The 24511-nt window shown below is 42.5% G+C and overlaps 2 protein-coding genes across 3 annotated transcripts; one reads left to right on the top strand and one right to left on the bottom strand.

The window, feature by feature from the left end:
* Positions 1–887: 887 nt before the first annotated feature.
* Positions 888–11131, bottom strand: SLC46A1 (solute carrier family 46 member 1). Of its 2 annotated transcripts, XM_052802816.1 has the most exons (6): positions 11054–11131; positions 6379–6593; positions 4548–5400; positions 4069–4152; positions 2857–3013; positions 888–2311 (listed from the first exon to the last, which is right to left on the bottom strand). In XM_052802816.1, the coding sequence occupies exons 2-6, from the start codon at positions 6385–6387 to the stop codon at positions 2236–2238; spliced, it is 1179 nt and encodes a 392-aa protein (XP_052658776.1). In that variant the 5' UTR covers positions 6388–6593; positions 11054–11131; the 3' UTR covers positions 888–2235. The 2 variants fall into 2 exon arrangements, with proteins under 2 accessions (XP_052658776.1, XP_052658775.1); XM_052802815.1 differs by lacking the exons at positions 6379–6593; positions 11054–11131 and adding an exon at positions 5516–5788.
* SLC13A2 (solute carrier family 13 member 2) lies at positions 11058–21436 on the top strand. The gene is made up of 11 exons (XM_052802814.1): positions 11058–11651; positions 11999–12135; positions 13234–13460; positions 14359–14539; positions 14762–14884; positions 15828–16049; positions 16152–16249; positions 16841–16962; positions 18951–19112; positions 20081–20218; positions 20973–21436. The coding sequence occupies exons 1-11, from the start codon at positions 11553–11555 to the stop codon at positions 21102–21104; spliced, it is 1641 nt and encodes a 546-aa protein (XP_052658774.1). The 5' UTR covers positions 11058–11552; the 3' UTR covers positions 21105–21436.
* The last annotated feature ends 3075 nt before the right edge of the window (positions 21437–24511 follow it).

Here is a 24511-nt window from a genome sequence, read left to right as displayed (position 1 = left end):
GGGCAGCAGAACTGACATTCTCCAGGCACCATTCTCTGAGGGGACCCACGCTTCATGCTCATCTTTGCATGGACTGATGTAGCTCACTGCACCCCCAGGGACTCTCTACCTGCTGTCCACACTCACAATGCATGGATCATGTATTTACTTCACGGTTGTAGTTCTTGGAGGACAGCCTAGAAAAACGTTATTTTAATTTTTTTAATAGAGCATAATAGTTCCTATTGAATTTCTCCTTTGCAAGCACACTGACACAAACAGGAAGGCAGAGCCAGTACACAAGTTTCACTTCACTGCACGGCATTGAGCAGTCGCTAGCATTGGCATCCATGGAGTCTGTTGGTAGAGAAGACTTACTTCGCAATCAGTTCAGCTACAAACATCTAATGCAACACTCACGGCATGCCCTGTTCCTCAGGGAGGCTAATTCTGGGCTTAGTTCCTCAGTCAGACATGTAACTCCTGCCTATGTCCAGTGGCGTAACCACGCAGATCAAGTGGCATAACACCAAGTTCTTAAAGCCTCCCTACTCCTCCACCTCCTGCTTCTCTACTCCCCAGTTCTCCTGCTTCTATCACAAACTCCTGATGAACAGGGAACAAAGCTGTATATAAGCATTTCACATTTACTGCGTACTGACGGACAGGTTACAGACTAGGCACTCCCACAATCTTTACTCCAGTGTTCAGGAAAAGCAAGCTTTGGCTGCTTGCAAGTCCCAAACCTGCATTTTTTCCTGACTCAGGACTCTCACATGCTCATTCTCCGCAGGGCAGATACCTTCCTGCTGCTGCTTCTTTACTGCAGAGTCTTCAATAAAGGAAGAAACACGAAAATAACGGAGAGAAGCACAGAACAAGGCAAGGACAAATGACATCAACAGCTGTACGAGAAAAGCTATCTTTTTATGAACCATAAAAGAGAACGGTGGTTTTATACGTTCTGAAAGTAACGTGTTTGCTAAGCAATTTCAGAGTTAAGGACATTATTGCATGCATCTGAACAGTCTGTGCAATGCAATGTACACAGAACTGCTGGTTTATGGCAGTTTGAAGAAAACAGGATTGAGGCAATACAGTTAATGCTCTGAAAAGAACAATTATGAATATCATGAACACGGGGTTTGCCTGCTGGCATCAACATATCGTGAGAAGGGCAGCAGAAGTGAGATCACCAATACAAAATTTTGGGGCATAATTTTAACTCCAAAGACACTAGTCCTGTCCCCATACCAGCTCATCCCAACAGCGCTGTGTATTGATGAGGAAGGACTGCTTCTGGCTCTGCCATAAGCACAGCAGTACTTTCACATGACACTAGGGCACACGTATCACAGTTGGGGCCTCAAATTTATAACGTAAGGGTCTTCAGTTAGGGAGGCCCAATTTTGCCAATTTTAGCATTAACTTCATCAGTTTGGGCAACTGTCAATTAAGGCACCGACGTATTCCCACATGACCTATTAATTCTCAAAAGTGCCTTTGAAATCCTGGGCTGAGCTGCAGACAGACAGGCGGGACGTCCCACTGGCACTCCTCACTACAAGCACTTCATGCATTAGATTCTCTCCCTCGGACACGTGTAACTTGCAAAGCTAAAGCTACTTTAGTCAGCAAGGACGGCAATAGCGCTCCTGTGGTAAACTACCGCTCACCATAAGGATTTCTGCGGAAGCCTAGTCTGGCACGTGACATTTGTATGACTTTTATTGACAACACACTGATTCAGAGCCCAGATCTTTCTCCTCAGTAGCACGCTGTTGGGTACCTCTGCTTCAGTCTCGCTCTGCAGGCTTTGGTCTGGGCCTCACCCACAGCAACAGCTCATTTGCTGCACACTGTAGTACTCAGAGGGGAACGTTTGCCAATTAAACCAGAATTCAGTCCTCTTTCATCACTCAAAGCGTGCTGTAGAACCTTCCCTCCCCACCAAACCCCAAACCACTAACCGGCCTTGCAAATGGCCAACAATAGCTTTCACTCTTGATTGGCTTTTCGGTCCCTTGGGTTTTCTCCGACAGATGAGCCAACACAACAGCGAGGAGGCATTCGCATCTGCAAATCAAGTTACTGCTGGTAGTCAGAGCCACGATTTCCAATTATTTGGCACTTAAAAATTAGTAAGGACAAGCAGGGTGTCCTTCCCACACTGATCTGTCCTTCAAGGGAAGAATAAAGAGCAGTCTTCAGATGGACACTGCCGAGCTGGCCAATTCCTTGTTGCTAAGCTGCTGCTCAGTCATCTGCAGGGGACAGGGAAGCATCTGAGAAGTGACTGTAGTCCCGGTTTGAGTCCCAGATTTCCATCCACCTAAGAAAGAAAGAACAGTTAGAGCCTACGAAGGCACACTAGGATGTCACTGAATGAAGTGACTTTTAAAGTTTCAAAGGAACAGAACAAAATGACCCTGCCAAGAGCTGTTGCACTTCTACTGCAAACCCCAACACATTCTCTCTCCCAAGACTTACCAGGGGATTTGTTTTCTATCATGACACAACTTCTGCTTTAATTACTAGAGAAACAGGAAGAGAGACTGCTAAAAGAGCTCCGTCTCTTGCATAAAGGAGGATCTTCAACTCCAGATTTTGGATTCTACTCTGAGGGTGGAGTGAGACTTTGAAGCACTTTGAATGTCAGCAGCTACGTTACCTGGGCTGCAGGTTTATCACTAGGATTCAGATGCCAGAAGAAATGGACCTGCACCTCTGCTTACTGGGCACTAAACACCCTCTCATAAGCATAATTGAAAATACGCCTTAAAAGTGTAAGCTTCTATCCTAAGCAGAGTAAATAGTATTTTTCATATTACACTTCACACATCCTATGGCAAAGTTTAGAAATTTGAAGTAAATTACCCAATAATAGCTGCTGGAATAAGAAGAATTATAGCGCCGAAGAGAAATGGGAATCCCCTCATGAAGTGCAAGCTGGCAGGGTAGAGAGAGTTGAACACTCCTGTAGCCACAAGTGAACACAGCCCTTCCACACAGGCAATAGAAGCAAAGAGAGCACCTGGAAAAGATATGTAAGAGGTTAATGGTGAGACAGCCCTGCCTGCAAACGTCTTTAACACATCACCTTCGGCGGGATTCTGTGAATCTTTCTAAGGGTTTGCACTTCCCATCAGAAAACTGGTGGCTGGTTATCAAGTGTGGTAAGCAAGAGCTGGGAGCAGAGATCAGGCACACTCTCCTGGCCTCGCAGGCCAAACCTGTGAAACTCAGCTTCTCTGTAGCCAGGACCACCTCATTGACCCCCAGAATTTGTATCACCGGAGCTGGCCAGGGATATTACATATCAGCTGGATTGTAAATGCTTTAGACAGGGCTATATAGATCTGTTTACTGCCAAGCACATCTTATTGCTTGTTAAACATTAAGTACAGTAGAAGACTTCGCTTTATAGATTTAGCATCATAAATCTGTTATCAAGTGTGTGCCACCTTCATTCTAATACAAGAAACACGAATTGTGCAGAGTCACCTTTCGACCTTTCCCACCTCGATTCCCTCCTCCCCTCTGTCTGCCCACAGAGGCATTCCTATGCAGTGTTTAACAGCAAGTGCAAGCTCTCCAAACAAATTACTGGCAGAAAGGCAAATATGCTCCTCCTATGGGTTATCCATCATCTTTCACCATGGTCAATGATACAACCCTCTAACAACACTGGGTTTCTTCCCACTGTTACTGATCTACAGAAAAAAAAGTCACCATCAGGGAAATCACTATTTTCTGCTTGTTATATAATCCATTTTAACTCTTACTCCTTGTCAAAGTTTTGGAAACGAACAGATGGATGAATGAACTATTCCTGAGCTTGAATGTAATACTTTTCATCCTGCTTTTCTTCTCTTGTCCTCACCTTGAAAATATAGCAAGTCTAAATGGATGACCGACAATTATTCTGAAAAAATAAAATGTTACCCTGGGCCTGAGGATGAGTGCATGGGCACAGGAGTCCAAACAAGCCAGGGAAGTCCTAACCTCCCAAAGCAGTTTGGTTTCAATGTTCCAAGAAGACAGCGAGTGTTTCAGAACCTAGCTTAAGCGTACTGGCCAACTCCTTACCCTGTTCCATCTCACTGACCAGCTTGGAGAGCTTGGCTCTGATGACTGGAGTGGCTGCCATGGAAAGGAACAGAATCCCATAACCTGTGAGCAAGATACAGCACATTAGGGAAGCTCAGCTGAAAAATAAAGTCTCCAAAGTCAATCCCAGAAATCTGTAGCTCGAAGCAGTTTCTCCCTGCTATATTTAGACCGAATTCACCCTCCTGCATCTCATAATGCACTTTAGTCTGTGTCTGCGGTGTAATACAGCTTCTGGGAAACCTAATGTTCTAGGAACTATACAGTTGCACTTTCAACTTTAGTGTTTGGCCACCTTTGCTGTTAGCAAGCCACAGTTTTGTTGGTATGCGGGGCTGAAACGGAGGCAGAACTTCCTCCACGTGCTTGAACTCCCAGAAGCACACTGCCCTCCTACGCCTACCGGCATCTCTTAAGCTAAGAGCCTGAGATAGGGGCATTTAAGAATTCAGCATCACCTGTAAACATCAGTGGTGTTGTAGTAGCAAGCGAAATCACAACCAGTCCAGAAATGTTGGAGATCAATCCTATCTCTGCCACCCAGGTGTCTCGAAGGCAGAGCTGCAGCAGCCGCAGCCCTCCCAGGCTGCTCAGGTAAGCCAGGTAACTGGCGGCTGAGCCGTACCCAATGAGGTCAGCAGACCAGCAGAGAGGGGACCCAAGCTCATACAAAACAAAGAGGTCCCTGGATCCAAAATGTACAGTGACAAGAAGAAAGAAAGCCAGGGAGTAAAGGGCAAGCTTCCTCCTGGAGCTCAGGCATTCTGGGGCCACGTACAGCCTGTAGACAGCCTTGTAATGACTGAGCGTGAACAGCTTGGCTGGTTTCTGCTGCTTCACCGATTCCTGAAGACAGAAAGCAGCGTAGAGAGCGGCAGCAAGACTAGTAGCAAGCACGAGCCAAAAGGGGTTGATGTACCCCTGCGCCTTGCGCCACTGGCCGCCGCCGATGCTGGCCAGCATGCCCGCGATGCCGAGGCACGCCTCGAGGATGGCGACGCGAAACGTGCGCGCGCGTCTGTCGCTGGTGTCGGCCACGTAGGCGAAGCAGCTGGCCAGGATCAGGTTGTAGTCTCCCAGGAGGCCGCTCAAAACGCGTCCAAGGAGAAAGTAGGCAACGTGCAGCTGCCGGTACATGACGAGAAGATAGATGGCCGCTTGCACGGCCATACCCACTGCCGGCAGGATGAGCGCCGGCCGGCGGCCTACGCTGTCGCTCCACGGTCCGAAGAGAGTCACGGAGAAGAGACCAACGAAGAAACCTCCCAGGTTGATACAGAGGTTCCAGTGGGAGACCAGCGCTTCCACCTCCTGCAAAGCAAAAACAGGCACCTGTAGGCCCGGGACCAGCGGCACCCGACACCACCCCGGGGAAGGCATCAGCCCCCCCCCAAGCCCCCCCAACCCCGGCCTCCCGTTCTCCCACCTGCCGCAGGGGATCGTCGTGGCTGCTGCCGTTCCCGCAGCCGGCGGGGCTGCTGCCGTTGGGACCGCTGTAACCGCGCTCGGCCCCCAGCCTGTCCCAGAGGTACTGGGTGGCCAGGGGACCCTGCAGGCCGACGGACAGGGTGGCCAGGAAGAGGAGAGGCTCGGCGGCCGGCAGCGGCGGGCAGCGGCGGCGGGGCGGCGGGAGCGGCTGGGGCTGCCGCTGCTCCGGTACCGGCGGCGGCGGAGCGGCCATGGCGGCGGCGGAGACGGGGGGGGGGGGGGGGGGGCGGAGGAGCGGCGTGCTCCGCCCGGGCCAGGCTGCCCCCGCCGTCCGTCCCCGCCGCGCTCCGCCCCGGGGAACCGGCAGCGGGGAAGCGGGGAAGGGAAGGGGAAAAGGAAGAGGGGGGAGGGTTGCCCGGTTGTGGCTTTTCTTCCTGCGAAAGGAGGAAGGGATGGGCTCCGGGTTGCGGTAGGGGCTGGGAAATGGTGTGAGGAAGCGATGCGCCGTCGCGTCTGTTAATGAGCAGCGCGTAAGAAAATACTTCTTTTTCTAAAGGACAAAATAACTGGAACACGCCAGAGGGTTCGGCTGCGCTGTTGGGTTTCCTGTTAGGTTTGGTCCGCCTCGAAGAGCAGATCAGTAAGGAAAGACCGAGTCGTTCTTTAAATTCAAAGAACACAATTCAGAGTATTAGCTTAACCCATGTATACAAACTGGAGCAGCTCCAGATGAACGTAAATTGGCATCCCTCCTTTGACATCACTGAGGGAGTGTTAATGGGCTGCAGGTGAAGCTCTGACAAATTCCCCCCCCCCCCCCCCCGCAGACGTAAACTGTTCACTTTGCAGTAACACACTTACGGAGCTCATTTATAGCAGCTTTGAAAGTAACAGGACTCTCGTGGCAGTGGAAACAATTGCTGTGGATGTGCTGCTTCTAAAGAACAGGCACGATTCCTTAGCTGAGGCCCTTCTGCACTGTTACTTACACCCCATAGGCAAGGCTGCAGCTGGAAGCCAACCTCCGTGTTACAGAGATGTGAAAACAAGGTTTCCTTTCAGATTTTCATTGCAACCTTAGGACATAAGAGTAGGAAGTAGAAAAATGACTTTGCCGTTGGCTGATTTTGTCACTGCACCTTTTCAGACACTAATTCGACATTAAGCAGATGCAAAAATGTGGGGGAATAGAATTCATTTGAAAGCTCTTTCTCGTTCTTTTTGTACCAAGGGTGAAATGCTGAAGCTCAGGATTGGCAGTTATGTACCATGATGCTGTTTCTTGTAAGTAACATGCCTAAGTCAAGCTTGCAAAAGAGCTGTGAGTTTGCAGCTCTGGCAACTGAAACCCCGCTGTTTTTCAATCATAAGCACGTTATTGAAAGAAAACAAGCCCCGGCAGAAAAGGGACGAGAGAGAGAAACAGCAGAAGCTCTTTGTGGAGCTGACATCAGATGACCTAATGTCTGTGCTTCTCTTTCTCTCTCTCTGCTTGAGTAAGCTCTAAACAGAGCTGAGACAATTTATACCAATAAAATGGAAATGTTATCATCATTATCTGAAGTATGCGCTTCCATGATCTACCAAATAAGGACATCAAAGTGACATTAGCAAGACACTCCCTTTGGAATTAAAAAGTTTAGTTCCGTTCCTGCGTATTTACAGAACCAAGTAAGTCACTGCTTGTATTTCGGAAGTTTCTTGCAACCAGGAAAAGAATTGCTGGTAATTTCCCAGTAGCACTATTTTTTTCTCTCCCCCCCCCCCCCCGGCCCAATACACCCTGCAAGCTACCAAAGCTGTGCCTATAAACCTGCAAGATCAGAAATGTGAAAAAAAAAAAATATCCCAATGTCTGCAAAGTAGCACTATAGCCAAGTCTTTCCCAATCCACTGAGATACAACAGACTGTGTCAGAAAGAGTTACTAGGTTCCCTCTTTCACCCTAAGCCTTTCTTATAACATACTGGGCTGCCCCGTTGGAGGAACTGAGTTCTGACCAGACCTTAACATTTCCCCTATTGCTCTTTGAGTAGAAGAAAACGGAATCGTCATGAGGGTCATCCTTGGACCACACAGAGACAGGTGCCCCTGCTCTCAGGTGGCAAGGACTGTAAGTCCCTTTCTGCATGGGGACTTGATGTGGCATCTGGTGACAGGAGCTCTGCTCTAGTGGATTTTGCTACCCAAAGAATTTCTCAGCGAATACAATGATGTTTATGTAACATTTTCTGTAGATGTTTCTAATCTCTGTATTTGAGTATTACAGATGCAGATGTGTTTTTCAGTACTCTGCATATTTTTAAAACAATTTCCAACCTACTATGGAGGGAGCAGTTTCTCTTTTTTTATAGGGGGAATAACAGTACCCATGCAAAGAAGGCATTATTAAAGACCAAAATATTAATATTCTTTTAAAAAAGCATAGGTCATCTCAGGATGCTTTTAATAAACCTACTTGGTCCACAAGGAGTTAATTCTCTCCTGGATTTACCTGTTATCAGGAAGATTGTCTTAAGAAAGTTCCTGGTCTGACACTCTTTTGCTGTCCCCTCCCTTCTTTGTTCTCTTCTTTCTCCGATTACAGTTCCAAAAACAACACCCAACCCCCTGAGGTCAATGGTTAATATTCCCGAGTGTTTATATAGTCTCCAGCAGCAGAACTCAGGCCTTTCAGCACTGGGCTAGCTCCAGCACCATGGCTGGCTTCTTGCAGATGACCCTAGCCTTCAGGAAATACCTGATCATAGTGTTTGTACCCCTTTTATTTCTTCCTCTGCCTCTGGCTGTTCCTACCAAGGTAAGAACTTTTAAAATTGAATTTCAGAACCAAATCTCCAAATCTCTCCTTAAAGTTGTTCCTTTTAAGTGACAGAGCTGAAGAGAACATACAGATTCTTTCTCAGAGGCATTTACTTCATTTATTGCTTGAGGATCTTTTTTTTTTTCTGAGCAGACCCCTTTGACTACCGATAGTAGGGGAATATAAAAGCAATAGGACATAGATGGATGAACAGAGACATCTGTGATTGCGTATCCTAGAAGAATGCTTGGTGACATGCGATTTTATAACTTTTGCTTTGCATCTAACTGATTTAGCAAAGATATTTCTATGCTGAAGCTCGTATGTGTGAACCTAAGTTACAGTGTAAGGCTCAATTTTAATCCCCCTTCTGATTTTCTAAAAGTATCCAGTCCACATCTTGTTTTAATTTTTTCCTTGTTGTCGTTGCCAGATAGAAGAGGCATTTTTCTTGGTCAGGTGGACAAAGCATTCTGATACATAAGGATAAATAATATGTATTTCACTCTTCTTTTAGCATGTTTCTGTAAGAATCTTTCCAAACAATGATTTAAAATTTAAAATGTCAAGTTTTGGAAGACACCTAGCTTAGGATTCCTTCAGAAAAAGTTAACTACAAAAACCTGTAGTAGTGGGGCAGGTACCTCTGAGACGTTGATCATTTAAATACAGCACTGTGAGCAGGCAGACTGCCAGTGTTCTGCTTCTTCTTCACTTTGGCTTATTTCTCCCACTCCCAGTCTCTTCATGCAGACATCTAATCTCTGGTCTTCAGGTCTCTTATTAGAGTCCCAGCACCATTAAATAGCTAGTCCCAATCTACCTCTCCTGTCACTGCTCTTTGGATGTCAAGTCCTAGCGCTTCCCTCTGGTCTCTGCCTGCCTGCTTGTCTCCTGATCCCTGCTGACTCCCAGTTTCTAGTCTCCTTTGCCAAGCTTCATTCTTCGCTCCACTAGCTCTTCCTTGTCTTTTTGTGCAGCCTGTCCCAAAGTTCTTTCTTCCTCACAGCTCTTTTTCTGAGTGTTATCAGAGACTTTGGAGCTACGACCAGAGGACTGTAAGCAAGAATGATAGAGTAGCACTGGCTTGAGGTGAAATGTGGTAACTGATCAGGCGTGTCCTCCTATTCCCTTGCTATGCAAATAAAATAGCTTAAACTATCACTGAAAAGCTTACTAAGAAGAAAAACAGAAAAAGTACTTTTTTGCTAGTTAACTTTCCATAGGCAAAAGAGTTACTGAAGTTAAAAGAGATCTGGATCAGAAAAGTTCTAAGTAGCCAGAAAGAGAGAGAATTTTTTTTTTTTTATTTCCCCTGATGCCACGAGTTCAAACTTACTTGCTAGAGTCATTGTTACCATACAGTAAGCAGTAAGTCCTTGGTATTGCTTGTGGAATGATTTGGCAGTCTTGGTTCAGTTCCTCTTTGAAAATGACTCTCTCTGGTTTCTATGTATTCAGCTACAACACAAAAATTTAAAATGCCCTGGACTTTTCCCTTTGCAATCTGTAAGAAGATTTCTTGTGTTAGAATTGTGCATCGTGGTACTGCTAAGCAGGAAAAGCAGGTACCTCAGCATGCAGAGCTGCAAGTGTACAACTTACAGGATGGAATTTCACATTTTTCTGTTCTGTTGAGCTATTAACCTGTCCCATAATGACATAGCACTGGACACTAAACTATTACAAATGAGAGCAGACAATGCTAAAGATTTTGTCTAAAGACAGAGGAATGTCCTTACAGGACAACTGACTTTGTGAAAAGCCTTATTTCAGCTTTTACGGAGAGCCTTTTCACAGCAGGCTGGAAGAGAATAGCACCGTGCCTATGATATGTGTTCCAAAGCCCTGCTAGGGTCTCTCAAAAGGCACCCACTGGCATCTCTTAATAACAAAATGGGAGAAAAAGGATCATCAAAATGGAAAATGGCTTTCACTGCTTGATGGGATGTGTAATTAAGGTTGTTACTGCTCTCATTCAAAAATAAGGCTCAAAAAGGCATCTTTTCACCTCTTCATGAATCTCTATCAGCTTTACTTCTCCAGGCCTGCTGCTTTGGTAATTTACCACCTAGATTCCTATCTTCTTCTTTCCTCCAGACTAATCAGCTCCCCTGTTCATCCTTTCCCTTCACCAGCTCTGTAACTTCCATGCCATGTTCAGAAGCATGTTCTAGAGCATCACAAGTTTGATCCTGCCAGCCATTATTCCATCTCCTTGGTTTAAACCTCTGTAATCTAGCCATTACAATTTACATCACTTCATTGCTTCCTCAAGAAGCATACATTTTCATTCATACTGTCCAGTATATTTTAGTGGACATCCTTGATCCAAGACCACACAACCACTTTTTTCTTCCTTTTGATTTGCTGGTGCCTATTATTGTGCTAGTTCCAAAATGAGGAAGACACTGTGGCCTTCAATGTTACTTTTCCTTGCTTTCTTCAGCCCAGACATATGAAAATCTGCTGTGACATGTTATTTTGAATATTTTTAGTGTATAGGGACTGAGTTAAATATTTCTACATAAAATTTGGAGTGGTTGTCCAAAGCAGAACTAAATCAATGTTTTCTCAGAAAAAAAGTAACACGAAATAGGGGATCATACCCTCTTCAAAGAAAAAAGGCAAAGTCAGTGGAAGCTGAACCTGATCTGTGACCCGTTTGTCAGTGAGCCTTACAAAGTCTGTACTAAGCTAAAAATCCAATGAAAAATAGATAAAAGTACTTACAGTACAAGCAATCCAGGCTGTTGAAATTAGTTGGGGTTCATCTGGGCCATGTCCTGAAGCATAAAGGTGGAGAAACCTTGACTGGATCAGTAACTATTTCTGCAACTCAAAGACAGAAATATATAAAAAGAAAATACCATCACCAGCAAAATCAAGAAGTCTTTGCAGGGACTGCCAATCCCTTATCATGAAGGGTTCAAAGTAATCAGTTTGTTTCTTTTCCTAAGTTTCTTTTTTTTCCCCATTGGAGGCCCCCATCTTTTCCTCACAGTTCTGACAAGGTTGTTGAAGAGTTTATCATTTGATTAGGATCTGCATAGGTAGGAGGGTAGACGGGAGAGAAAGATAGAAAATAACCTTTTCTCAAATCCTTTTATCAGGCAATGAATATAAATATGGGCTGTTGCCTTCTCAAAGTCTAAGCGAGATGTACAGTCTGTTCTGATTGCATGAACTCTTCTTCTGTCAGGAGGCCCGATGTGGTTATGTTATCATAGTGATGGCACTGTTTTGGTGCACAGAAGCCTTGCCGTTGGCTGTGACAGCTCTCTTTCCTGTCTTGCTGTTCCCACTAATGAATATCATGGATTCAACAACAGTAAGAGATCTTACTCTATCCATATTTGCCTATGTATTTATTGGTCCGCTTCTCTTATTCTGGGATTATTTCCAGGGTGATTTCTAGAGTGTGGTGCAAAGAAGAGAAAATTGTACTATTGTTGCACAGGGAATCGGCTGTCCTCTCCATGGAACAGAACTTGCATGAGCCTCGAGTGAACTCCGGGTGGGGCTGGTAATCTGAAATCAAAGCAAATTCACTGTTTAGATGCAATCCATAGTTACTGTGTGCTAATGTCTTTGGGACAAGACCGTCCCTCAGAAAGTGCCTTCTCTCTAAACATTGGCTTCTTGTCACTATTTTCTTTGCCTTCTTCCATATTACAGGTCTGCCGGGAGTACTTGAAGGACACCAATATGCTTTTTATTGGGGGACTGCTGATGGCCATTGCGATTGAGAATTGGCACCTACACAAGCGTGTTGCTCTGCGGGTCTTGCTTATCACTGGTGTCAGACCAGCCCTGTGAGTAACAGTTGTGAAAACACTGTGTGATCAAGGACTTTATGGCGTTAGTTCCTATCTCAGAGTTGCCTGTAGTCTCCTATGTAAATCTGTAAATCATATCCTACGAATGGTTTTCTACAGTCCAAGTGAGTTAGTGCCTGAGCAAACCTTGCAAATGGGGATCCTTTGATGTGTTACAGACCTGGTGCCTCTTTTTCGAATTCCAAATGGCTTTAAGTGGAGAAATAGCAACAAGAGAGTCAATGCTGAAAAGACAAGGGTGCTGCTAGGCTTGGCCAGAAGCACAGCTTTAGACAATCAGGAAAGACTACAGTTGAAACACAGAAAACATATACTCTCTAACTGTTATACTGATTGCAAAGAGAAGAGAAAATATGGGGATGCTCGTTTTGAAAACAACAAATGTTTACCAGACTAGAACTTTAAGCTATGCAGAGGCTACGTGGCCCTATTTAATTTGTCTCAGATCTTAAGAAGATGGAATACTGAAGGAAATTACAAAGCAATAGAATAAAAATGCATACAAGATAAAACCCTTTTCATCTAATATATAATCTACATCTCATCTAAAGAATAATTTTGAGACAAATAACAGAGTTAATACTGAAACAAGGATTAGAATTTTATATGAGTAAGAAGAGAATCTTAAATAATAGAGGTGGAATAAAATGACAAAAAAAAGAGATCATCTTCCTTATGGCTTAAACTGATTGCCATTTGGGATCAAATTCAGCTTGCAATTCCTCTTCAAAATATATTATAATACATTAACATGTTATTGAGATGGTATGTCTTCCTCGGAAGCATACAGAATAAGCAGGATACTGACTAGATAAACTGTTTGCTCCAAGATACTAGCTTCCACTTTACTAGTCATAAGAATGTAAAAGCACAATTGGCTGAAACTGCAAAAAGAAAAATTTATGTTAAATCTTACCATGTCATTCACAAAGCAGACTAGGGTAAGAAGAAGTGCTAGGTGTGAATTGCTAAGCATTTTCCAAACCCAGCATTTGTAACCAAAGTTTTGTAACAAAAAAAAGGGCATTGCAGCACTGAGTTCTGAACCGACTTTTTCAAACCTTTTCATTTCAGACTCCTCATGGGTTTCATGATTGTGACCGCCTTCCTGTCAATGTGGATCAGCAATACTGCCACCACTGCCATGATGGTCCCAATAGCACAAGCAGTGTTGGAACAGTTGCACAAGTCAGAAATGGAGTCTAGCACAGCTAGCCAAGCATCTGAAAACATCAACAAAGCCTTTGAACTGCAGGAAAAGTCAACTAAACCAGATAGCTCCAAAGAAACAGAGGAAGAAGGTGAGTGGGTTATGGGTGTCTTTGCGGTAATGGAGGATGACCTAATGCCTTCTTCACTGTCAAAGTTACTAGTAAATTCAAAAAGAAAAATGTGCCTAAAGCATCCTGACTGTATCAGTCAGCATTTATGAGGCTCTTCCATGAACCAGACAAAAGCACAGTAGGATCTACTGACTTGGATGAAGTGAGAAATAGATTGAAAATATGAAGCGATGATAACTAACCAATAAAACAACAAAATGTATAAATTCTCTATTAGCTGAAGCCTTTACATTTGGCTTGATATTTCCCTATATATTTATGTTAGTTCAATTATTATCTACTGTGTAACTTATCAGATAATAGGGAATTCCCAAGGGAAAATTTCTGGCCTACTTCATGCCAGAAGGTTAGGGATTAAAATGATCTTTCTAATCCAAAGATACACAATCATGCAACAATCTCTCTTGATCAGCTGTCTTGCCCTCTTCCCACCTTTGAGACAACTCAATTGTTTCTGATTGTAAACCTCAGCACCAGCAGTCAGGTGTTGGTACAGAATGAGTTACCTTCAGTCCAACTCCTCTGACTCTGTTGTGCCTCCCTGAATTCTTGCCTCTCTCCCCCCCGTGTGCAGTTCAGACATTGCCCTAGTTCACCGAAAAGCGTCAGCAGTATGTTTGGACTTTATCACACATTTCAACTTTTCTTCTGAAAAACCACTCAGCATCAGGACAACCACTGAAAATGGACAGAAGATAAAAGAATTAATAATGCCAGCCTTAAAATGAGGAAATTTGGCTCCTTCAGCTTTGAGTTCATTGTGTCCTAGGCTTGAAATACTGAATTACACAGGCACAAGATCTTTTCCTATCCAATCTAGCTTCTGTAACTCTTTTGTTCCTGTCTTGGGACCTAGGTAGTAGTCATGTCCTGACAGTCGAGGAAGACAGAACGAGAAATGAAAATCTGCGAGAGGAGAAACACAAGAAATTCTGCAAGGGAATGTCTCTCTGTATTTGTTACTCGGCCAGTATTGGAGGGATTGCAACTCTGACTGGGACAACACCAAATCTGGTACTGCAAGGACAAGTTGAGGAGTAAGTCTGGTTGAATTTGGGATTTCATACCCACTAAACTGCATCATTCTGCTACAGCTGACTTCCAGCCAACACAGAGAAGGAAAATATCAATTTGGTAACTTTGTCAGGAAGTTAGTTTCTCTTCCTTAGTGGGCCTCACAGTACCTCCTCTTTTCTGAATCATTAATTACAGAAGAGAGTGCAGAATTTTGGACGCTAACAGCCATCTACATTTTACAGGCTCTTTCCTAACAATGGCAATATCATCAACTTTGCCTCTTGGTTCTCCTTTGCCTTCCCCACCATGATCATGTTACTGGTTTTGGCGTGGATTTGGCTGCAGATACTGTACTTGGGCTTTAAGTAAGTACCCTCTACACACTGTAATACAGCTGACAGGCCTGTTAGCAAGTACTCACTACATGTTGTAACGCAAGTGATATTTTCATTGGTAAGCCTAGGCTTGAAAGTCAGACAGCAGGTGACAAAGTCCTCACATAAAAGAGACCAGCAGAACAGCATACTAAATATCTGTTAAAATACTGCAACTTTTTCTCTGAAGAACCTGATCAAATCCCAGCTAAATATACTCTGTAGATGAAAATATGAAGTTATAACTGCATATAACCTGTTCTGCAGCATTGCTTTCATGTCCTGAAAGATTGTTGTGCTTCAAACCAGGAAACTGATCTGTACATATAGCTGGTCAATACCTTTCTGACGAGAGTTGCTACAGACTTAAGAGAATTAGTGTCATGCCAGTTCCCAAGGCTAATCACCCCATACAAGCGGCTTGTGTTACCTACCTGTTTAACACTTAGCCTACCACTTTTGTATTAGGCCCAACCTCCTTTCTTTTAAATGGAAAGAATTCTGTAATGCCCGCAATGGTACTTTCATCTTCAAATTCCTCTTTTAAAATTCTCCTTTTCTGTAATTTTAAAAAGCTTGGCAACTGTTTACTTCCTGGTGATCATATAGCCTTGTCAATCACGCTAACATTGTCATTATTTCCCCATATGTCCAGATAGCATGCCTGTTTATATTTAGATCATGAGCTTTCAGAGATCATGAGCTTTCAGGGATAGGAAGCTTCTTTCTGATCATCTTGGCAGTACACAGTACAACGACGTTACTATCAACACCTATGGCTGCTGACGCTATGACAACAATATATATATAATTTCTATATGCATATATAAATATATATATCTAAAAGACAATATGACTGAGTATAAAATTTGGATTCTTAACTCTGAGGATATCTGGCAAATGTGTCTGATATTTCTTGTCCATTTTTTTCTAGTTTTCAGAAGAATTTCGGTTGTGCTGCAAATGCCTCTGCAAAGGCTAAGGCGAAACAGGCCTATGACATTATCAAGGAAGAGAGCAAGAAATTGGGCTCAATGAAATTTGCAGAAATAGCAGTTTTGATCCTCTTCATACTACTGGTACTGCTCTGGTTTACAAGAGACCCTGGTTTCATACCAGGTTGGGCAACAGTTCTTTTCAACAAAAATGATACAAGGTATCATCACTTCTCCTCCTCACTTTGAATAAAAATTAAGTAGGCTAGATTTTATGAAAGTGAAAACAGGGCTAGACTAAATATCTGACTGATCTATTGCAGCTATGTCACTGATGCTACAGTTGCCATCTTCATTTCAGTTTTGTTGTTCATCATCCCTTCTGGCATTTCTAACAATGACAGAGACAAACACCAAACAGGTAAGATGACTGAAGGCATCAAAAATCAACTGTCAGAATAGGTACATGGGAAGTTCTACATTTTAGATTTACAAAGGAAATTTCAAACATTAAACAAGATTTCAAACTGCTCTTCCTGCATAGCTACAGCTGTATGCTTTAGGCTAGGCAAGGCATACATCCCATATAAGTTCTCTGTTTCTTGTAATTTAACTAAGTAGGAAACTCTTATCTCAGCAGTGTTCCAGACACTAGTATTATACATATGTAAAAGCTTCTGAAGCTGGAGCCTTCAAGAGACAATACATGACTTACTTAACAGAAACACATACAGTTCTGCAGATACGTTGCCATACTTTTAACTCACTCTTACCTGTATTCTACTATGCCTCTTGGAGCAGCTACAAATCATTCATTAGTATTTTTGCAAGCCGAATTTTAAATCTTTGTTGATGAGGCTCTCATCATTTGCTTTAGGAGACAGTTCCACAGTCTACTTGATCTTGCTGACAGAAGTGTTTCCTGATGTTCAGACTAAACTCACCTCCCACCAAGAAGTCCTCCTTTCTTTGGAGAATGTAACATGGCTTACAAAATCTTTTTGGATTTTAGGCAGCAAGTCAAAGATCCGAGCACCTCCAGCTCTCTTGGACTGGAAAGTAGTTCACCAGAAAATGCCATGGAACATTGTGCTTCTGCTGGGAGGTGGCTTTGCCTTAGCCAAAGGCAGTGAGGTAACATTCTTCTGCTTACCTGGTATTTGTGTCCTCCTGGGTGTTTTCCATCTTGTTTTTCAAGCGTGCTCTCCCAGAACGCAAGAGGGCATGCTGGTAGCACCAAACGTGCATTTCCTCAGCTAGTGGCAGTAGGATAGACTTCACCATCCGTAGGAGGAGTCCTGTGATTAGAACAAATCTTTATTGTTGCCTATGCAACTGGGATGGTACTACCAATCAAGGCAGCATGATTAACTGTGTTTCTAGAAAAGTGAGTGCTTAAGAAACTACCCCAACACATTAAAGGTTCTATTAAATAAAACTTAAATCGATGTGGCAAGCACAAGGAGATAATGTGCCCAGGATGGGTCTCCAAATTATTTCAAACAAACTACTTATGGAAATATGATTTAAATTAAACTACTAGAAGACAAATGTAGAGCTAGCTAGAGAACCTTGAGGAGAAGTTAAAAACGTCTGGCTGTCAGACTGAAGGATGTACTGATGTACTTCTGCAGGCATCTGCCAGGAGTCCAGTGCTACAAATTATTTTTCAGTAATGACTTAGATGATGGACCAGACAATACATTTATTAAATCTATAGACAATAAGCAAATTAGAAAAGGCTTCAAGTGCCTGGAAGTACTGGTTTAGGATTCAAAGATCTGTAAAATTGTTTCTAGAAAACAAGGATGCAACTCAATATGGGAAATAGGAAGAAATAACCAAGTATCACAGATACAAGATGTGGAAATGACTGGATAAGTTTTAAAGCTGCTCATGCACCTTATTCTAGTCAATATTTTTATATTGCTACGGAGAAAAAAGAAAACAGCTGGAAACATAGGTAGCACCATCATACATAAGACATGTAAATTATAATCCTTCCACTCAGGACTGGTAAGTCCTCAGCTACAGTACTGTATTCAGTTTGGGGTATCAGTCTTCAACAACATGTGGGCTATATGAAGAAGGTTTAGAGGAAGGTAGTAAGAATGATTGGATCTCTGGGAAACATGTTTGGAAAGGGAAAGATTCAAATAATTATGCTAATTTATTCTAGAATAAGTCATCAAATACATAAAAGCTGCTGCAGAAAGAAATATAGTATACTTTTATATATTCTGGTGGTGCTAAAGGGCTTAAATTGCTGCAAAGGAGATTTAGGTTAAGCAGTAGGAAAATGTTCCAACTGTAAAGATAGTTAAGAACTTGAAAAAATTATCTGGGGAGATTTTGGAAACTTCATTGCTAGAGATTTTTAACAAGTTTGAAAAACATCTATCAGTAATAATTTAGGTAGAGCCAATCCTGCCCTAGAACAGGGAATTAGACTAGTGCTTTCAAGACAGATTCCAACCCTCCCGTGAGAGAGCACTTTTCAATGTCAGAAGAGACAGGCTGAAGTAACCAAGATACGAAATAAGGAGGACATGAAGAACGGTGGTTGCAAAACCAGTGAGAAAGCTAGGCTATAATGCATGAAGCAGCAAGACAGGCACAGTTAGGATATGTTCTCTTAAGAACAGCTGAATAATGATGCCTAAACTACAGCCCAGAATAATAGGGGAGATGCTGGTATTTTCTAGTGGCTGAGAAGGATGAAAGGTATGAAAAGCTTCAGATAGTTGATCAAGATCTCAGACAGTGTGATGAAATTACATTAAATTGCTAGAATATCTGCTAAGATATATGAGAAATATTGGTCATGTACAGCTAATGGCCTGAACAGAGAAATAATTATTTGCTATCAATAACATACTGTAAATGTAATATCTTCTTCTTTTAAATACTTTGGAAGGGAAAGCGCATTTATTTTTATTTAACCTACCAAATTATCATGTCTATGAGCATTGCCTCTTACATGTTTTTCTACAGAAAGCAGTTCGTATGAGAACTCCTATAAGAAGGGAAGGTAGAATCGGTATGAGAAATGTAATTGGACTGTGGCGTGGCTATTTCTTCTCCAGCCTACTATCTTGACAGACCTCTTTCCCTTGTTACAGGAATCTGGTCTGTCTTCATGGTTAGGTAGCAAACTGACTCCTCTGCAGCACATCCCTCATCCAGCTATTGCTCTCCTGTTGTGCCTCCTTATTGCCACTTTCACTGAGTGCACCAGCAATGTGGCCACTACTACCCTCTTTCTCCCTATTCTGGCTTCAATGGTAAGTTCCAGCATTTCAAAATACTCTTATGAGAACAGCTTTCAACTCTTCTGCAAGCATACACCTGCCTAATTATAAAAACTAACTGGCTGACATAGCCAAGCACTGGTTCATGTAGCCGATCAGGAATACAAGACTTAAGATATACATATATGTATGTGCATGCATATATATTCACACACACTGTGCTCGGTTCAACCTTTCTAAAATCATTGCTGGTGAAAAGTAAAGGGATTAAATTCATTGGCATATTAGACTTTGCCTTCTGGCCTAAACAACCTCATGAGGTCACTGCCAGCTGTACTTGTTTTTTCCTATTTGTTCTGCATAGAGACAGCAACAGCAGCAGCATTTGCTTCTCTGCAACATTCCATTACTGTATTTCACTCCGACCACTAGCCTTCCAGAAGTCTCTGAAGATGATAGCATTAGTCAAGCTCTATGACCTAATTCAGACTTTTGCATTTCCACAGGAGATTCCTGTTGCTGGGGTAGACATAGTTCTGCAGCATGAAAAGCTGGTTCCAGATAGAAACTGGAATAAGCTCCACCAAAATCTTTTTGCATAGGCCACAGACTCCAGCTAACCCCTAAACTGATCCACTCGCCTTCAGAGCTTGGGCTACCCCGTTTCCTCTGATAATTTAATTTTGTTCTTAACCAGTTTGAAGCCACTCTACATTTCTGCCTGGTTTTAGAGTTGAATACAACCATTATTACTAATTTATACTGCAGCAGTGATCAGATTCCACAATCAGGAACACAAAGCACTGACCACAAAATCAATTCTTGCATTTGCTGCATAAAGACATTGGCTAGAGTTTCTAAAGCAGAACCAAAATATGAGCGGCTGCAGTGTTTGTGAAAAAATGAGGTTTCTGACATGGATAAATACAGTCTTCCACCAGAAGATTTCTATGCATTTTTGTATATCGAAACCATCATCTTTGCTCTCCCTTCTTGCATAGGCTGAAGCGATCTGCCTCAATCCACTCTATGTCATGCTGCCCTGTACACTTTCTGCATCATTGGCATTCATGCTCCCAGTGGCCACTCCTCCTAACGCCATTGTCTTCTCATATGGACAACTCAAGGTTATAGATATGGTGAGCAAAAGCACATTCTTTTCAGAATTTTCATCACTAGTTTTGATCTTCCCTTTTTCTAATATTGGTTCTTCTTGGAAGAGTTCTAGAAAACTCACTGTACTCAGCTTACGTCAAATGGAAAGAAGAACATACGTGTGTGAATTAATAAAGGGTCGTGCTGACTCTAATATATATTCAGAGCCTTATAAAGAAGCTATTGAGCTTTTAAAGAACAGCCAAGGCCTCTTGAAGATGTTCCAACAAGAGCTTGCTGTCAATGAGAAATGGCAATGTCTAACTGTTCGAAAAGCCCAAATGTAGATCGTAGGGATGTCATAGTCCTGTCATCTGGATAGTCCTTCTGCAGGGACTAGGAAAAGCCTAGCACATCTCACTAGGCTGCCCTGATGCCTCTTCTCACTATGTTAAGGAAAGATGGACAAGGATGCCATGTCTCTTGATAACTTTTCTAATTTATAATTGATCCAAGAAGAAATCCAAAATAACATTAGAGACAGATGCCAGGTCAGAAGAGAAGGTCCTACATAAGTGGATTAAAAGGATTTCAGGACTTCTAGTTTAAGAGTTTTATTTTTCCCCTAATACAAATTATATTTGTGAAGAAAACCAGCTTAAATGTAATTTGATGGAGTTCTGATAGAGTTGTAAAAAAAGGCCAAAGAGAAAATCTAACCGTACAAACAATCCTAATAAGCAAGGAAGGAAAAGAGTACGCAGTTCAACTAATAACCCTTCTCTTTTGTAATTCTAGGCCAAAGCTGGGTTTGTACTCAACATCCTGGGAGTTCTGACCATAACTCTATCCATCAACACCTGGGCTTCATCTTTGTTCCAACTGCAAACTTTCCCATCTTGGGCAAATAAGACAGGTACATGCCCATAATATGGAGAGGCAAGGGAACCAACAACTGTTTCTGTTAGAACTGCAGTGAGAGCAAGACTATAACCTAACAAGTTTTGCCGAGGCAGCGGTTACAGGCCTGTTCTGTGGAAAAGGACAAGCCACCTACAAGGAAAATCATTCAGTTGGTAACAGCAATAAAATTGCCTAACAGTGCTGTTTAGTAGGCAATTTTGTTACCCCAGCAGTAAGACGAGGTAACCTTTGGCTTTTCAACTGTTCCAGGTATCTTTAGTTTTTCTGTCTCTGCAGGGGTAGATTTGCCCTGAGTGCTAGCTACATTGCTTTTCAAGCTCCACCTGTAAAGTCTGAAATCTGCAGTGAGAAAGAAGAGAGGTGTGTATATATGTCCTGGTTTCAGCTGGGATAGAGTTAACTGTCTTCCTAGTAGCTGGTACAGTGCTATGTTTTGAGTTCAGAGCGAAGAATGTTGATAACACTGATGTTTTCAGTTGTTGCTCAGTAGTGTTTAGACTAATGTCAAGGATTTTTCAGCTTCTCATGCCCAGCCAGTGAGAAAGCTGGAGGGGCACAAGAAGTTGGCACAGGACACAGCCAGGGCACCTGACCCAAACTGGCCAACGGTGTATTCCAGACCATGTGACGTCCCATCCAGTACAGAACCGGGGAAGTGGGGGGCAGGGATTCGCCGCTCGGGGGACTGGCTGGGTGTCGGTCGGCGGGTGGTGAGCAATTGCACTGCGTATCATTTGTACATTCCAATCCTTTCATTATCGCTGTTGTCATTTTATTAGTGTTATCATTATCATTATTAGTTTCTTCTTTTCTGTTGTATTAAACCGTTCTTATCTCAACCCACGGGTTTTGCTTCTTTCTCCCGATTTTCTCCCCCATCCCACTGGGTGGGGGGGAGTGAGTGAGCGGCTGCGTGGTGTTTAGTTGCTGGCTGGGGTTAAACCACGACAATATAAAAGGAAGGAGAGAGACTCTACATTCCTGATTTCATGCATATATCTGTGTATTGCCACAACTAATACGACTGTTCACCTGTATATGAGTATACAGGCCTCTGTGTATATGTTCAAAATGTACATGATTGTTATATACCCTACGGGCATTCTCAGGAAGGCATGTGTTGTATGATTACAGACAAATCACATACTGTCAGCCCATTCTATTACTTTGAAACATATTTATTTGCAGTCCACTTGTTGTGAATGTAAAAGACCATTTTTTTCTTAGAACATCTGTCCCATTGTTATTTATGTAAGACTACAGCCTGCAAGGTCGTGATAAGAATAGCAATATTCTCTTGAGAAGGGGAGAATCCCTGTGTCCTAAAATATATATGATTGAATTAAAGGTTGTTTTTTTTTATGTACCCCCGTGTTATGGAGATTTTTTCCTATTATATATCACTGCTTCTACTTCTGTCTTCCATGTATCAACTGCTTGCCTGTGTGCTTACTTAAAGGATCTTGAAATAATCAGAAAAGTTAGCATATTGATTTTCTCTTATCGTTAAAGTAATGATTACTTTATTACTAAGAGTCCAATTTTCTTGGAATCTCAAAACCAAGATCTTCCTTTTCAAAAGCCCCTAATACCGTTAAATATTTAATCCCTATTCTGCTGGAACTGACTTTCAGTAGCACATAGACTCCTAATGACCAAACTGACAAAGATACTGGAATATCCAAAGATGCTTTGCCAAATTAAGCACTTAGTACCATAAATGAGGTTGCGTTCAGACAGATCAGTTAGGCAATATGTGCCCCTGAACTTTGCGCTAAATTCTTTGTTCTGTTGTTGTCTGCCTAAGTTTTGCACAAAGTCTGTTGCACTTCTGAAATCCTGCTTGAACCATACTGGTGCAATGAGAGTGAATGTGAGTGAATTTCACTCTAAAATAGTATGCATGCTCTTGAAAATCTTCTTTCTTTCTTTCTCTGTCCTAATTATTAGGAGACAAGGACAATGTGCAGTGTACATTTGATTTATAAAATGTTAGAATTCACTGACCTGCAGTAGTTTCTTTCCAGGTCCAACTGTCAAGACAATTCTGGTATCTGCTGATCACTGGTTCCCTTTGCCCTGATAGCTTCATTGGCCTGACAAGCACAGTTGCTCTGGAAAATCACTGTCTCAGAAAGAACAGTCTGGTATTAACCCTTCAGTGGCTTTGAAAGATAGTGTTTTGATTTGATGTGTGATAGGGATCCAATAGAATATCCACAGCACAAGAAGGAAGGACATTTATTCTCTTTTGCTAATGAGCTCCTGGGTAATCGATTTCAATCACATAATGACTTGCTCAGGTCACTGCTAAACCACTCATCTTCTTTCCATTTGCATTTACCTCTATCAAATAACATCCAAATCTGTCTAAATATTTTCATTACACTGCTCACCCCGTGTCTGAGTACCTAACAAAATGACAAACCCAAGCAGATGATTTGCTGCAAACCTTTCCCTTCTTTGCTCTTTGTCTACAGCATCACGGCAGTGTGCATAGCTTTTGTTTGCTTTTTGTTTTCTTTGAAATACTTGCACGTAGTTTACATGTCCCTCTAAATTTCTGCTTAGCTAAGCAGGAAATGTTGAATTCTTATAACATTTCCCATCAGCCTCTCCTTCCAGCCCTTTAAAACTGTGTTATGATTCTTTGAAGTCTTTTCTATTAGTCTACATTATTCAGAGGCTGTGGTGTGCATAAGTACATGCAGGAGCACAGGTGCAATCTTTATGGCAATCTCAAGAAGAAAGAAGAGAGACATCAAGTAGCACAGAGTGTCATGGGGCCAATGCAATAATGCTGGGTGTTCCATGTTCATTAGCATGTATGAGTATATAGAGACTTCCCAGAAAATGGCTGCGGCGAAAGTTACTCAAGGGTTATACAAATGCCCAGCTTCCAGAAGAATATGGGTGAAAAGCTGTAATCTGTAGACAGAGAAGAGAAGCTAACAATAATACCAGGACATAAAGAGAACGGAAAATTTCATTAATAGTTTCCACCTTGAAGTGATGGTAGTAGCAAGTACGCACCGGGCAGTTTATTGCCTTAGGTGTGTCTCAGCGCAGGACTAGTTGAGGTACAGCTAAATATAGTGTGCTTGTGCAAAAACCAGTAACACTATTAAAAATGTTCATAATTTTCTAAGCAAAGCAGGTAGAAAGTGTTTCTAAGCCCCATTATTACACAGATCACCTTTGAAGGGTGGTTCCCCATTATGTTTCCAGATATTGCCCTCAAGGAGTGGCTCTATTTCCCATTGTGTGATCAAATTTCACAATCTTCTGTGAAACTGCCAGCTCAGCACCTGTTGTAGTTAGGTGTGATTTCCAATGCAGCTCTTCATTTCAGAGTTGACACTAAGTTTGTTTTACATAAGAGTTGTAAGTGATAAATTTGTTAATGAGAAGGG

This window comes from Harpia harpyja, chromosome 12 (genome assembly GCF_026419915.1).
Source record: "Harpia harpyja isolate bHarHar1 chromosome 12, bHarHar1 primary haplotype, whole genome shotgun sequence".
NCBI classification, from domain to species: Eukaryota; Metazoa; Chordata; class Aves; order Accipitriformes; family Accipitridae; genus Harpia; species Harpia harpyja.
The sequence above is the reverse complement of the archived record's forward strand: the minus strand, read 5'-3'. Positions and strand labels throughout refer to the sequence as shown.

Excerpts from the sequence above, each read along its gene's own strand:
- SLC13A2 (XM_052802814.1), top strand. The coding sequence starts at position 11,553 with ATGGCACTGTTTTGGTGCACAGAAGCCTTGCCGTTGGCTGTGACAGCT. Across the intron at positions 11,652-11,998 it reads ATATCATGGATTCAACAACA|GTCTGCCGGGAGTACTTGAA; the intron begins GTAAGAGATCTT and ends TCCATATTACAG. Across the intron at positions 14,540-14,761 it reads CTGCAAGGACAAGTTGAGGA|GCTCTTTCCTAACAATGGCA; the intron begins GTAAGTCTGGTT and ends TACATTTTACAG.
- SLC46A1 (XM_052802815.1), bottom strand. The coding sequence starts at position 5,770 with ATGGCCGCTCCGCCGCCGCCGGTACCGGAGCAGCGGCAGCCCCAGCCG. Across the intron at positions 3,014-4,068 it reads GGTCAGTGAGATGGAACAGG|GTGCTCTCTTTGCTTCTATT; the intron begins GTAAGGAGTTGG and ends TATCTTTTCCAG. Across the intron at positions 2,312-2,856 it reads ATTCCAGCAGCTATTATTGG|GTGGATGGAAATCTGGGACT; the intron begins GTAATTTACTTC and ends TTTCTTTCTTAG.